This window comes from Mus musculus, chromosome 3 (assembly GCF_000001635.26).
Source record: "Mus musculus strain C57BL/6J chromosome 3, GRCm38.p6 C57BL/6J".
Classification (NCBI taxonomy): domain Eukaryota; kingdom Metazoa; phylum Chordata; class Mammalia; order Rodentia; family Muridae; genus Mus; species Mus musculus.
In genome coordinates this window covers 15,320,128-15,334,661 of record NC_000069.6, presented here as the reverse complement: position 1 = coordinate 15,334,661, position 14,534 = coordinate 15,320,128, and the positions used below count along the sequence as shown (strand labels likewise).

The 14,534-nt window shown below is 37.8% G+C and overlaps 1 protein-coding gene across 2 annotated transcripts in view; it reads left to right on the top strand.

The window, feature by feature from the left end:
• Positions 1 to 2,351: 2,351 nt before the first annotated feature.
• Positions 2,352 to 14,534, top strand: part of Gm9733 (predicted gene 9733) — a 37,248-nt gene continuing 25,065 nt past the window's right edge. Inside the window, exons 1-2 of one of the 2 annotated variants that reach the window (XM_006530092.3) lie at positions 2,352 to 2,512; positions 13,895 to 14,248. In XM_006530092.3, coding sequence (XP_006530155.1) covers positions 2,440 to 2,512; positions 13,895 to 14,248 — 427 coding nt within the window. In that variant the 5' untranslated portion in view covers positions 2,352 to 2,439. The remainder of the gene's footprint in view (positions 2,513 to 13,894; positions 14,249 to 14,534) is intronic. The other variant, NM_001076679.2, reaches the window with a different exon arrangement.

Sequence of the window (14,534 nt, the reverse complement as noted above, 5' to 3'; positions counted from 1 at the left end):
CAGTTATCTCTAAATTTGTTTGCATCCTCAAACGTATGCACAGCCTTCTAGCCAATAAGTGTAAAGTGGTATCTTAAAATTCTCATTGTCTGTCTTCTACTTTACTGGCATGACTTATTGTATGACAATGAAAGCGAGATATCAAGAGGCTAAGTTGGCAAATGATGAAAATAAGTATATTCAAATTAAATGAAAGTGGAATTTTCATTTTCCGTTAACAGGGTCTTGCTATGTACTACTGGCTGGCCTCAAACTCAGGGAGATGCACCTGACTCTGTCTGATTGATGAGATTAAAGGCATGTGCCACCATACCTGGCTTGAGTTCCATTCTTATTCTGCTTGGGTTCACCTGCATAAGGTAGCATTGCCCAAATTGAGCTAGATCTTCCTAAGTTTCCAATGGAAAGAGTAAACCACAGATATACCCATAGGGCAGCATTGAGCAGAAAATTTCTCAACTGAGGTTCCTGTTCTCAGGTACCCTGGTATCGTGTTCACAGCCAAGATTAGCTCTTCCACCCCCTAAAACACCAAAGCAAACATTTCTTACACCTGGATTAGATAGGAGAGAATTTGGTCTTGACGATTAGCTTTCTTGCTCTTTTTCCCAGCACATATCTAAAGTTAGTGAGGACCCTTATACGTCTTTCTCCCTAGTTCCTATCTGAACACAGTAAGAATTGAAATATCTTCTTTCTAACAAAATAGAAACTGACATCCTTGTTTCAACTAGTTCTCCATGTCTCAAGAAGCAATCTACTCAGTTTCCTTCAGAGTATACTGATGTACACATTCATGCTCCATTAAGAATATAAGATCATATGCCCCAGTACAAGGGAATGCCAGGGCCAGAAAGCAGGAGTGGATGGATTGGGGAGCAGGGCAGAGGGAGGGTGTAGGGGAATTTCAGGATAGCATTTGAAATGTAAATAAAGAAAATATCTAATTAAAAAAAAAAGAAGAAAAAGGAATATACTTATTAAAATGTTCCCATTTTAAAGAAGTCAAAAGCTGACTCCTGAGAGGCTCTGCCAGAGGCTGACCAGTACAGATGTTGATGCAGTCAACTATTGGACTGAGCATGGGAAACCCCATGGAGGAGTTAGGAGAAGGACTGAAGGAGCTGAAGGGGATTGCAACCCCATAGGCAAAAAACAATATCAACAAATCAGACCACCAGAGGTCCCAGGGACTAAACCATCAATCAAAGAATGAAACCCATGGTTCCAGCTGCATATGTAGCAGAGGAAGGCCTTATCTAGCATCAGTGGGTGGGAACCCTTGGTTCTGTGAAAGCTTGATGCCCCAGTGTAGGGTAATGCTAGGGCAGTGAGGCAGAAGTGAATAGGTGTGTGGGAGGGGGAGCACCCTCACAGAAACAGGGGTGGGAGATGGGATAGAGGGTTTGAGGAGGAGAAACCAGGAAAGGGGATAACATTTGAAATGTAAATAAATAAAATATCCAACAACAAAAAAAAAAAAGGTTCCCATTTCCTCTCTGAAAAAAAAAATCAGGATGATATGATTGAAACATCTGGCAAAGGCAACTTAAAAGATCACGGATTTATTGAGTTTACAACTCCAAATTATAATTTATCATTGTAGCGATATTAGGGTGGCAAGATTTTGAAGCATGGAGTCATTATATATCCATTGATAAGAGTAGGGAGCAAAGAGTTTATGCATATATGCTATAATTCATCTAACCCTATCCATTTTATTGTTCAAGATGCCCTACCTAGAACATAATTTTGTCCAAAATTAACATGAGTTTTCTCAAACCAATTAACTAAAGACATCCCACTCAGATGGTTTAAAAGGCCTTCTAAACCTTATCAAACTTACATATGTTCCTAGTGGCCTGTTTCTTGTATGCCTGGTTGAGAATTAATACTATTTGTAACATATACTAAGTTACATGTTTGTGTATGCAAAAAAGGCCTTTAAGTCTCACTTTGACTACATTTATCAGGATATTAGTAAAAGACATTCAAAGGATCATGAGAAAAAACATCTTGTTTACTCCAGCACTGAGCTGTTCTCACAAATATGGCCTTAACTGTGAAGTTTTATGTGGCACTGGAAAATGATATATAGACTTGGGTGTATGGGAAACACTCTTTTTTGGGGATTCTAACTGGGGAGTTACTAAGTCAAGATATCTTGAAACCACAGGAATCCAAGACAGGTTTAAGAGAAAGAGAAAGGATTACTTAAAGTATAAATATCTGAGTTTCTCTGCAAATAACTGTTAAAAACAACTCTTCCATTGCAGCTTCTTGTAATACTGTGAATCTATTTCAAAATAACCTGTATTGTTCCTGTTTCTCCATAACACTGACATATCCTGTTTGCAGAAAAAGCCACAGTACATCTTTTCTCTTCAGCCAGAAGCTACGACCTCACGAGAAAGTAGAAAAGACTCCTTAACCCTGACCATGCATCACCTGGACTTCCGGCCACATACTCTCCACAGAACCCTGCTCATGACTCTACTCCTGGGACTTACAGGTGAGCATGTTACAACAATAGCATCATCTTCCTGCTTCTGGACTATCTTCTGCTATTGAAACTACAGAAATAAGGGTAACCACCTGAACTGCCACCAGGAGAGAAATCCAGCATGTTGTCTCGGGTCTTTACCTGAATCCTGAGCACTGCTCAGCATGTTGATAAGTTGCAGCATTTAGCTAGAACATCCTATTAAAAAATGCTTCAAAAAGCATGATTTCTAATACTTCACCTAATAAAAGTTGGTTCACAGAATCTCACTTAAATTACTGTATCTCTTAGGCCCATCAGAGCCAGGAGTCACTGCCAATGAAGCTGACGGGGCTACCTGTCACTAAGCTCAGTACTCTCTGCTCATTTCCTGAAACACTGAGGCTGACATGCAGACCACTGACAGGATTCTAGGTGAAGCATGTTAGGCAATACTCAGCCACTATACTGTCTTGCGTAGGTTTCTCATTTTGTCTTCAGGCCTGCAGTTCCTCCCTCAACTGATCTCAGTCTTCTCACATGGTTATTGCTTCCATGACAAGCATGTACTAATATTTTTCTCATCTAACGCTGTATTTTACTGCTGTGGTTGCTGTAACAAGTACCACAGTGTGGTGGTCAAAAGAGTAGACATTCATTTCCTCAAAATTCTGAAAACTGGAATCTCAGAGTCAAGGTGCCCACAGAGATATTTTTTCCAAGATGCTTCTACTTTATAAATTAAACCTTCTCTTTCTGTCTTTATGTATTATCTTACCTCATTCTTTCTCTGTGGATATTTTCTACTTCCTGAAATAAAACCAATCACATTGGGTTAATACTCACCCAAATGACTTCTATTGATTTTAACTCCTTAAATACTCTCCACCATATATAGTCACTATATGGCACATGAGATTATGGCATTGATATGTAGAGTATAAGCAATGTATCCATAACAGGTCCCCACATGTCCCTGGTCTTCTCAATCTTCTCCAGTGAACTTTCCTTCCTTCTACTTGTAGCAAACAGGATTAGTGACACACTGAGTGTTCCCTGCTCACGGTTCACCTAAGAATATTTGTTAGCTGTTCATTTTTCGGTGGTGAGGAAGACTCTATTACTGATTCCGTGGCTTTAGGTCTGGGCATAGCAACCTTCAGGTTCCACTTTGGCTCATGTGTTATATTGTCTAACAAGATAAAAGTTTAATTTTTAAATGTCCTCATTACACTCTCTCTGCACCTGGGAGTAGCGGTAAGAGAATAGTCCTGCTGATTCTTTTAACACTTCCTGAAGCTTTCTGTATTTCAAATTTTCTAAAATTAATATATAATTACTTCATTTCTCTGCTGTCTCTTTTTCAAGTCCATAGCCCTTGTTTATTTCTTTCTTTAAGTGCTTTACACACACACACACACACACACACACACACCCATACACACACTTACTCATATATATCTATATGTTCCTAAGTATATAAATACAACTTGTTTTGTCTAAATGTTACCAGCCTACATGGCCAGAAGGATGAAGGGCATATCTCAGTGATGTATGGCCCTGCTGTATTCTTTTTATTCATGTTCCAGCCACTCTTTGCTTTACTGCTGTCTTCCTACCTCATGGTTTTCTGATGGATTCCCCCAAATCTCAGTGCAAAAGAACTGTTAGTGAATTAAAATTCTAAACTGTAATATGTAGGACAACTTCTGATCTTATTGATTGATTTACATTAGAAATTTGCTTCTGTACTTGGAAGTGGTTTTACACAAATGTTATGCTTTGAGTTTCAAACATATCCAAAAGTCCATGTACTAAAAATCCTTTCAACAGATTATGGCACTATTTTGAAAGTTGGTTCAGTTTTTGGATGTGAAGGACTAGTGGGGTAGGTCACAGAAACATGTCTTTGAAGGATGTAGCCCACATCCATTCTTGCCACTCAGTGTTTCCTGCCATCACGAGATGAACAACATTGTTCCATCACAGACCATCATCATGATGAGCTTCTGCCCAAAGTGAGACAAATGGAACAGTCAACCCTCAGAATCTTTTTCTGTCTGAAACAATTAGCTAGACGAAGTATTTCTTCATTTAAACTGCTGATCCCAGTTGCTTTTCAAATCAATAAAAAGATAAATGGCAAGCTATAATTATATTTAGATCAACATTTGTTTCTATAGCTAAACTCAACTTCATAAACTGTAACCAGATCCATATTTTTATGCAGATCATTTAGTGTCAGTTGAGGCCTCCATGACTCAGTAAATTAATGGAGAAATTACTTTACTTTTCAAAGTCATAAAAATTCACCATGTCCCAGATTCTGTGAGAAGCAATCCATACTTCTACATCATATGGGCCAACATATCAGTTTCATGATCTTGTCACACTGACACTGACACACAAAGGGATCAAAAGTACAAACAACAGTTATTGCAACATCTAGAACTTTGGACTGTTCTCAGGCTTTCTGACTGAGGTCTTAGTAAATAACTTCACAGAAACTCTGTTTGGTCCTGTGAGCTTTAGCATAATGAAGTAAGGACTGGGTCTATAGTTTTTATTTCCTAGACTCTTCATTCTTACATGCAAACAGTTTTTCTTGAAAATGTCCTTCACTTGGCTTCTATTCTCCATAGATTACCAATTTAAAATGAGTTCCAGTGACTTAGAAAGATGTCAAACTGAATGAATAGTACATAGGGAAGATGTTTGTTGTCTACTCACTAGGAGTTAGAGGCTGTTCTGGGAACGTGTGTGGCAATGGAGAAAAGAATTGGAGGCATAGTCACTCATGTAGATCTTAGATTCTCTTAGGGTAAGTGATAATAAAAAATGGTGAAATGTATAATATTTTAATGAAGTATATTTGGACAAATGTCCAATTGTCTAAAAAAAATAAAAAGACTTTTGGAGACTTAGATATCAAAAACTGGGTGATGAGTATGAACATCATTGAGAAGAAGAAAATTGATAAAATATTAGAGATATATAAAGATAGAAATGGAATATGAGAATGAGTCATGTGGCCAAGCATTACCAAAAAGCTTTACTGAAGGCATTAGCATATGTAAAGGCCATAAGTAGAGCTTCCTGCCATTGAATGTTAGCGCTTTCAGTCTAAGTAAATTGGAGCAACTTCAGGCTGAGCATAAAGAAGCACCACAGTATATATGAATTTTAAATTGATTTTTTTATGTCATGATTGAACACAAACTCTTCAAGGAGAAATAGAAGGAGGTTAATGCATGTGAGAATTGAGCAAGGACCGCTTGCCCAGGATACTGGAAGGAGAGGGACAGGAAGAGATCTCTGTTTCCTTAAGTGCTGAAGTGGAGCCTGTAGAATTTTCTGAAGGATCACACTTGATGTGAGAGTAAAGACCCTAGTCTTGGGACCCAGGCATCTGAAAAAAAGGAATTTCAGCTAAAATATACAGGTCATGCAGGACATTTCCCTGGACTTGTTTAGCCTGAGATGATAATTTCGCTCGAGAAGCCACTCAAGTTCACTGCTAAATAAACCTAGATGGCTATTGGGGAAGCTGGGAAGGGCTGGACTTTAGCTTTTTCTTCTAAGTGTATTCATTCATGTTTCGGTACTGACACCTCAGCTTCCTTCCTCCCACCTTTCCAATATGTTAAAACTCAAACCATCCAAGGGTCATGGACCATAGTTCCATGCCTGTGCTCTCTTGAGGAAGGAAGATCTGTAATATCACTTATACTTCCAATGTATGCTATCAAATCATTCACTCCTTATAATCTTTTCTTAAAGTTCCTTGCCAGGAATTTAACTGATATGATGTCCTTCAGGAACTGTTGCTAGAATTATGTTGTACTTTAAAAGGCATCCTGCTGGTACCTTGTCAACTTCTGGTTTTCAGTGAACACTTGAAAGTTCTACTTGAGATTTATGCATCGAATAATCTGTTATCTCTGCTACATTGATGAAAGGTCCTTTATAGTAAATGTGCTTTCTCCTGAAGATTGTGTATTATACAGTGTAAGTTTTATTTCCAACCTAGCACTGTGATAAAGTCCCTCTTTACATTTTAGATTATTCTAATAACTTTACCAAAGTTCATTACATGATCAAGCCAAAGAGAACTATAAAGCCATAAACAACCTACATAGGTGAGGCATACTGTGACTGCAGAATGGAGGGGAGGAAGCACAGTGTATAAGCATTCCAACAGGGGCAGTGCTAGTAACAATAGAATGGTATTTCTTCAATACATACGGAGTTAATCTCAGCTATGCGAACATGACTTTGGCTCTGAAGCCTGATGAGAAGAAGGGGTCTGAAGTTCTTGTTCATAAAACAAACAGCCACAATGGCATGAGGCCATTCTCAATATAGACAGAAACATCAGAAGAAACATAATTTGCCTATTAAGTTGTTTAATCAGGCCATGGACTTTGTAACAAATTAAGATAGGACCTAGAGGCAAAGTCGTGACAGATAAACAGTGTTCACTTATTCTTAATCCTATCATTAATGCCCAGCACATATTGATAACCACATATCCTTTAGCAAAAGAAATGCAATGTTCTTGACTCTTATTCCTACCTAACATGATCTAGTCTTCTCTTTGCTGAAGTACATTTCCCCTACATCATCATGGTGCACTGGACAGGTCACATGTTGCTCTCATTGTTCTTCTGGGTAAGATGAATAGTGAGGCTATAACCCAAGTGCTAATGTCCTGGGATTTCTGTCTGAAATACTTCAATGGTTTAGATAGTACATAGCTACTATTACCTGCTCTCTGACAATAGAAGAGAGAGGACAGGTGTGGTTGGCCTCTGCCCCAAGGCATAGCTGCTATGCAGACTTCAGCTGATTTTCTTAAATAGAAAAAGCCTGTAATAACATAATGTTTCCCCTACCTATGATCACCTACATTCATGAAAATGGAGTTAGATGAGATTCTCAAATCCACTCTGGAAAGTAAATTCCACAGTTTTTAGACTAAGTTCAGTTTTCTGTGCCCTCATCCCAGCCAAAGTTCTAGATACTCTCTTGATGAGTTCCTTCTCATCTCCATAGTGGGTTGCCTCAAAGTGCAGTTGGTTTCTGCTTTAGTTCTTTGTAAGAGATGTGGTAGCACATAGGCACATGCCACTGACATTCAAATTGCCCCCTATTTACCATGTTACATTCATAGAATAAACTTATCAAGCTACTTTATAATCTGTGCAAATAAGAAACACTGCAGAGAAACTGATACTACATCTGTCATGTCTAGACAATCATGTTGTAACAGAAGACATATTTACTGTTTCTATATTTTGTATTTTGGACAAATGCCCATTTTTACCATGTCAATTCTACAAATCCATGAGCATGGGAGATCTTTCCATCCTCTGATAACTTTTTCTTTTTTTATACCATACATTTTTATTTTGTTTTTGAGATTATAATCACAGTATTTATGCCTTCCATTTCCTCCCTCTAAGCCCTCCCATATTCCCCTCTCTGCTTTCTTTCAAATTCATGAACCCTGTTTTCGCTGATTGTTATTATATGCATTAGTAATTATTAATTAGAAAATAGGGCAGGTTTCTTTTTTATTAGATATTTTCTTCATTTTCATTTCAAATGCTATCCCAAAAGCCCCCTATACCTCCCCACCCTGCTCCCTATCCCACGCACTCCTGCTTCTTGGCCCTGGCATTGCCCTGTACTGGGGCATATGATCTTCGCAAGACCAAGGGCCTCTCCTCCCATTGATGGCTGACTAGGCCATCCTCTGCTACATATGCAACTAGAGACACAGCTCTGGGGAGGTACTGGTTAGTTCATATCGTTGTTCCTCCTATAGGGTTGCAGACCCTTTTAGCTCCTTGGGTACTTTCTCTAGCTCCTTCAACACGGGCCCTGTGTTCCATCCAATAGATAACTGTGAGCATCCACTTCTGTATTTGCCAGGCACTGGCATAGACTCACACAAGAGAGCTATGTCAGGATCCTGTCAGCAAAATCTTTCTGACATATACAATAGTGTCTGGGTTTGGTGGTTGTATATGGAATGGGTCCCCGGGTGGTGCAGTCTCTGGATGGTCTTTCCTTCTGTCTTAGCTCTGAACTTTGTCTCTGTAACTCCTTCCATGGGTATTTTCTTTCCCATTCTAAGAAGGAGCGAAGTATACACACTTTGGTCTTCCTTCTTCTTGAGTTTCATGTGTTTTGCAAATTGCTCTGATAACTTTTTCAATTTTTTTCTTCAATGACATGAAGATATTGTCAAACAGGACTTTCACTTGCTTTTTTAGAATTACCCCCAGATTTTTTATATTGTTTGCAGGTACTGTTAAGGGTGTTAAGTTCCTGATTTCTTTTTAGACTCTTTGTTGTTTGTATGTAGAAGGGCTTCTGCTATTTCTGAGTTAATCTTGTATCCAGTCACATTGCTTAAGTTGTTTTTCTTAAGCAATGTAGTAGTTTCTTGATAGAAATTTGGGAGTTACTTATGTATACTATAACATCATCTGCAAATAATGATATTTTGAAGTCTTCCTTTCAGATTTGTATCACCCTGATCTCCATTAGGTAACTTATTGCTATAGTTAGAATGTCAAGTAGGATATTGAAGAGATATAGTAAATGTAGACAGCCTTGCTTTGTATTGATTGTAGGGCAATTGTTCTGTGTTTCTATCCATTTAATTTGACGTTGCCTATAGACTTCTTGTAACCTGTCTTTATTATGTTTGGACATATCTATTATATTCCTGATCTCTCTATCAAGAAGAGGTTTTGGATTTATCAAAAGGATGTTTTCAACATCTAAGGATATGACTATGTCTGATTTTTTTTTCAGGGTTTTTCCCCCTATGGAGAATTACATTGACTGATTTTCAAACGTTAAAAGTTCCTCTTCCTCACTGGAATGAGGCATACTTGATAATGTTTTTGATGTGTACTTGGGTTCAGATTTCAAGTGTTTTATTGTGTATTTTTATATCAACGCTCACAAGCGAAATTGGTCTGCAATGCTCTTGTTTTGTTGCATCTTTGTGTGGTTTCACTGCTGGGGTGACTGTGGCTGCATAAAATTATTTTGGCTATGTTCTGTCTGTTTCTATTTTGTGAAATAATAGGAAAAGTATCGGTAATTTCTCTCTTCGAAAGTGTGGTAGAATTTTATGCTAAAATCAACTGGCCCTGTGTTCATTGGGGTTAGGAAAAAATTTAATGATATATTTTCTTAGGGGTAATAGTTTTATTTAAATTATTTATCATGTCTTGATTTAACTTTGGTAAGCTGTATTTATCAAGAAAATTGTTCATTTCTTTTAGGTTTCCCATTTTGTAGAATATAGGTCTTTGAAATAAGATATATTTGTTGGGAATTCTACAGTGTCTGCTGTTATGTTTCACTTTTCATTTCTGACTTATCAGTTTGTATATTTCTCTCTGACTTTTAGTAAGTTTGAATATCTCTCTGTCTCTTTCTCTGTCTTTCTCTCTTTGTCTCTCTCTGTGTCTCTCTCTGTCTGTCTCTGTCTCTGTCTCTGTCTCTCTCTCTGTCTCTCTCTCTCTCTCTCTCTCTCTCTTCCTCTTGGTCATTTTGAATAAGGGTTTGTCAATCTTGTTTATTTTCTCAAAGAGCCAAGTCTTTATTTCACTGATTCTCTTTGTTTCTATTTTATTGATTTCAGCCCTCAGTTTGATTATTCTGCAGTCTTCTCTAGGATGTGTTTGCTTCCTTTTGTTCTAGAGATTTCATGAGTGATGTTAAATTACTTATATAGATCTCCCAAAGCTCTTTATGAAAGTGCTGAGGGCTATGAACTTTCCTATTGGCACTGCTTTTACTGAGTCCATAGTTTGTGGGATTTGTGCATTCATTTTCATTGAACTCTAGGAAGCCTTTCATTTCTTATTCCTATTTCTTTTCTGACACAATTGTCATTCAGCATGTGTTGTTCAGTTCTCATGAGTTTGTAGGCTTTACATTGATTTTGTTATTGTTGAAATACAGCTTTAAGACATGGTGGTCTTATAGAATACAAGGTTTATTTCAATTACCTTGTATCTGTTGAAATTGTCTTTATGTCTGAGCATGTGCTTGACTTTGAAGAAAGTTCCATGAGATGCAGTGAAGAAAGTACATTTGAGTATGAATTTTTTAACTCCATTATTTCACTGTTTAGTTCTTGTCTGCAGTACTTGTCCATTGGTGAGTGTGGGATATTGTAGTCTTTCATTATTAATGTAATGGATTTGATTTTATGTGTGATTTAATCATATACACACAATTTCTTTATACAAAGAAATGTGTGTCCTGTGCTTGAGGCATATATGCTCAGAATAGAGCTGTGATGTTGATGCATTTTTCTTTTGCTTACTATAAAATGTACTTCCCCATCTCTTTGGATTAATTTTAGTTGGAAGTCTGTTTATTTTGGTTGGTTTTGTTTTGTTTTGGGAGAATTTTGAGGGTTTTGTTTTGTTTGTTTTGTTTCATATTAGAATGGCTACACCAATCTACTTATTGGGCCATTTGGGTGCATTTTTTAACCCACCCCTTTGTATGAAGTAGTGTCTATCTTTGTTGTTGGAGTATGTTTATTGTATTTAGTATAAAGATAGATCCTGTTTTCACATTCATTCTGTTAAGCTGTTTGTATTTATTGGGAAATTTAGTTCCATTGATATTGAATGCTACTAGTAACTGTTTTAGTCAGGATTTCTATTCCTGCACAAACATCATGACTAAGAAGGAAATTGGGGAGAAAAGGTTTTTTCAGCTTACACTGCCACATTGCTGTTCATCACCAAAGGAAATCAGGACTGGAAGTCAAGCAGGTCAGGAAACAGGAGCTAAAGAGGCCATGAAGGGATGTTATTTACTGGCTTGATTCCCATGGCTTCTCAGCTTGCTTTCTTATAGAACCCAAAACTACCATCCCAGGGATGGCACCACCCACAACGGGCTCTCCCATCCTTGATCACAAATTGAGAAAATGCCTTACAGCTGGATCTCATGGAGGCATTTCCTCAAGGGAGGCTCCTTTCTCTGGGATAACTCTAGCTTATATCAAGTTGACACACAAAACCAGCCAGTACAGTAACCAATGTTTGTTAATTTCTATTCTTTTGTTATTATTGTTGGTGGTGGTGGATAATAGTGTGTGTGTGTGTGTGTGTGTGTGTGTGTGTGTGTGTGTGTGTGTGTGTGTGTGTTTTCTTTTGCATATATGCTACTATTTATTTCTGGTGTTGTTTTGGATGCAATTTTTATCATTGTGTTGAAGTTTTTCTTCTAGAAACTTCTGTGGTGTTGGATTTGGATTTGTGGATGAATATTGTTTAAATTTGGTTTTCTCATGAAATATTTTGTTTTCTAAATCTATGGTGATTAAAAGTATTGCTGGTAAAGTATTCTGGGCCAGAATCTGTGGTCATTTAGTGTCTGCAAGAAAACTTTCCATGCCTTTCTTGGCCTGTTTTCCCTTGTAGATTTTAACATTCTTTCTTTGTTCTATGTGTCTAGTGGCTTTTTATTATTATGTGGCAATGTATTTCTTTTCTGATCTATTTGGTGTTTTGTAAGCTTCTGATACATTTATAAAAATCTTCTGCTTTGTGTTAGAAAAATCTCTTCTATGATTTTGTTGAAAATAATTTTCTAGGCTTTTGAGGTAAGAATTTTCTCCTTCTTCTGATTTTATTATTGTTAGGTTTGGTCTTTTCATTGTGCCCCAGAATTTTTGAGGTTTTGTGGCTTTAGATTTGATATTTTCCTTCAGAGATTTATCAGGGGTTTTTTGAGTTTTGTTTGTTTGTTTGTTTTTTTCTGTGTAACTTCAATGTGTGAGATTCTCTCTTCCATCTCTTTTAACCTATTGATGATACTTCCATCTGAAGTTCCTGTTTACCCACCTAAATTTTCTATCTCCATGATTGCCTCACTTTATGTTTTCAATATTGCTTCTATTTTCATTTCCAGTTCTTGAAGAGTTGTCTTCATTTTCTCCACCTATTTGGGTATTTTTTTTCTTTATGGTTGTATTTTTCCCTTCTATTGTGTTTGTGTTTTCCTAGTTTTCTCATTTTCTTTTTAAGACCCCTATCACATTCAAAAAGCTGGTATTATGATCATTTCTTATGCTTCATTTATGCACAAAGTATGCTAAAGTAGAACATTTGGATCTTGTGATGCCATATTGTCCTGGATATTGCTGAACATATTATTACAGTGCCATCTTAGCATTTGTGTTTATAATAAATATTGTTCTAGGAGTCATATTGTAAGTTTATTTTTGTTGGATGGGTATTTTGTTTCTTAGTTTCTCTTTCCTCTGTCTTTTTCCGATGTCTGTGGTCCATATTTCTGGTGGCTAGCTTGACTTGTGTCTCTGCAAGGAGTCTTAGTCAGAGTTGGAGATTGGACTTCTGGTTGTTAGAATGCCCTTTGCTCCAGAAGGACTTCTGTTTTCTGACTAGCAGGGCCTACACTTAAATATTAGGATCTGCATGTGTAGGAGTAGGGTCATGGTAGCAGAAGGCAGATGGTTGGTGCAGGTATCAGAACCAGAGTATTTTTAGAAAGGAGAAAGTAGGAGGGTTTAGATGGTGTGTGTGGCTCTTACCCATTCTCTCTTGTTTGGCATTCACCTAAGCATTGGATGTCTGTTCATATCCATGAGAAAATACATGGAACTGGGGAAGGGAGGTGTCTTTGGGTTGCGTTATTGACTTTCAAAACAAGTGTGTGTGGCTGGGTTAAGACAGTAGGTAGAGCTCTTACCTCTTCTGTCTGCTATGGACTGTACCTGAGCAGTAAATGTTCACCTGAGTAGTGAAAGTGGGGAATGGTTGGGATATTGTAGGTCTGGAGGGTGCCAGCCGCCTGGGCCTTTGGACTCTGAACTGAGGGAGGGAAAGGGGGGACATGTAACAGGTGGGTCTCTTACCTATTTTGACTAGATCTTTTGTTTCTTAGTTTGGGTGATTGTTATTGCATATAGGGACATGTTTATGGCATTATCACGCAATCTGATAAAGCAAATGCCATCATGAGGATCTTGTAAACAAATGTAAACCTCACTATATTCATACCTCATTGGTTTCAAAGAACACATAATAAATCCAATACTATTATAACAGAAGTTTCATATTCCATGTACACAAAAAGTGAAAACCAAGAAGATAATGAATGAAGTATGAGGATTCCAAACCAAACTGGTGCTTCAGTCAGAATCCTCCCCAATTCCCAATGACCCTGTGATTCAGTTTCCTCATCTGTATTACATTCTTATTCTAAAAAGTCCAAATGAGAGGAATTGTAATTAGAGTCATGCAATCATTATGTTTTCTTGTAAATGAGAATATTTGATCAAAAAGTTGAGGAGACAGGGTTTCCATCAGGATGAACATTAACTGATGTTTCCTGCAGGAACAGCTGCAAAAGAGCTGAAGGTGATTCAGCCTGAGAAATCAGTTTCTGTCATCACTGGAGAGTCGACCATTTTAAACTGCACTGTGACCTCCCTGCTTCCTGTGGGGCCCATAAAGTGGATCAGAAAAATGGGACAATGTCGGCAGTTAATATATAGTTTCACAGGAGAGCACTTCCCCAGAGTTAGAAATGTTTCAGATGCTACAAAAAGAAGCAACCTGGACTTTTCCATCCACATCAGTAATGTTACACTTGCTGACTACGGTACTTACTACTGTGTGAAGTTCTTGAGAACATACTCTGAAGAGGAGGAGTTTCAGTATGGGGGAGGCACTCAGTTGTATGTCTGTGGTAAGTACTCCATTGTTTTCCTCTTCCCTGATATTTCCAACAGATCCACACAGTGCCCAATATTTTGTGAACATGTTCTCAGGGTCACTCTATCCCAACTGTGGAGCAAAGAATCTGAGAAGACAGATTTTCCTACTTGTAAATGGGATAAATCCATACCTTTATCTGCCTTCTCCACAGCACTTACTTTTCTCAACCTACCCCAGCCTATTGACTATATAAAGCCACAGAGGACTGACTTTCTTGCCAAGTTAAGGGGTGAGATATTTCCTACTGCCTCTAGAGA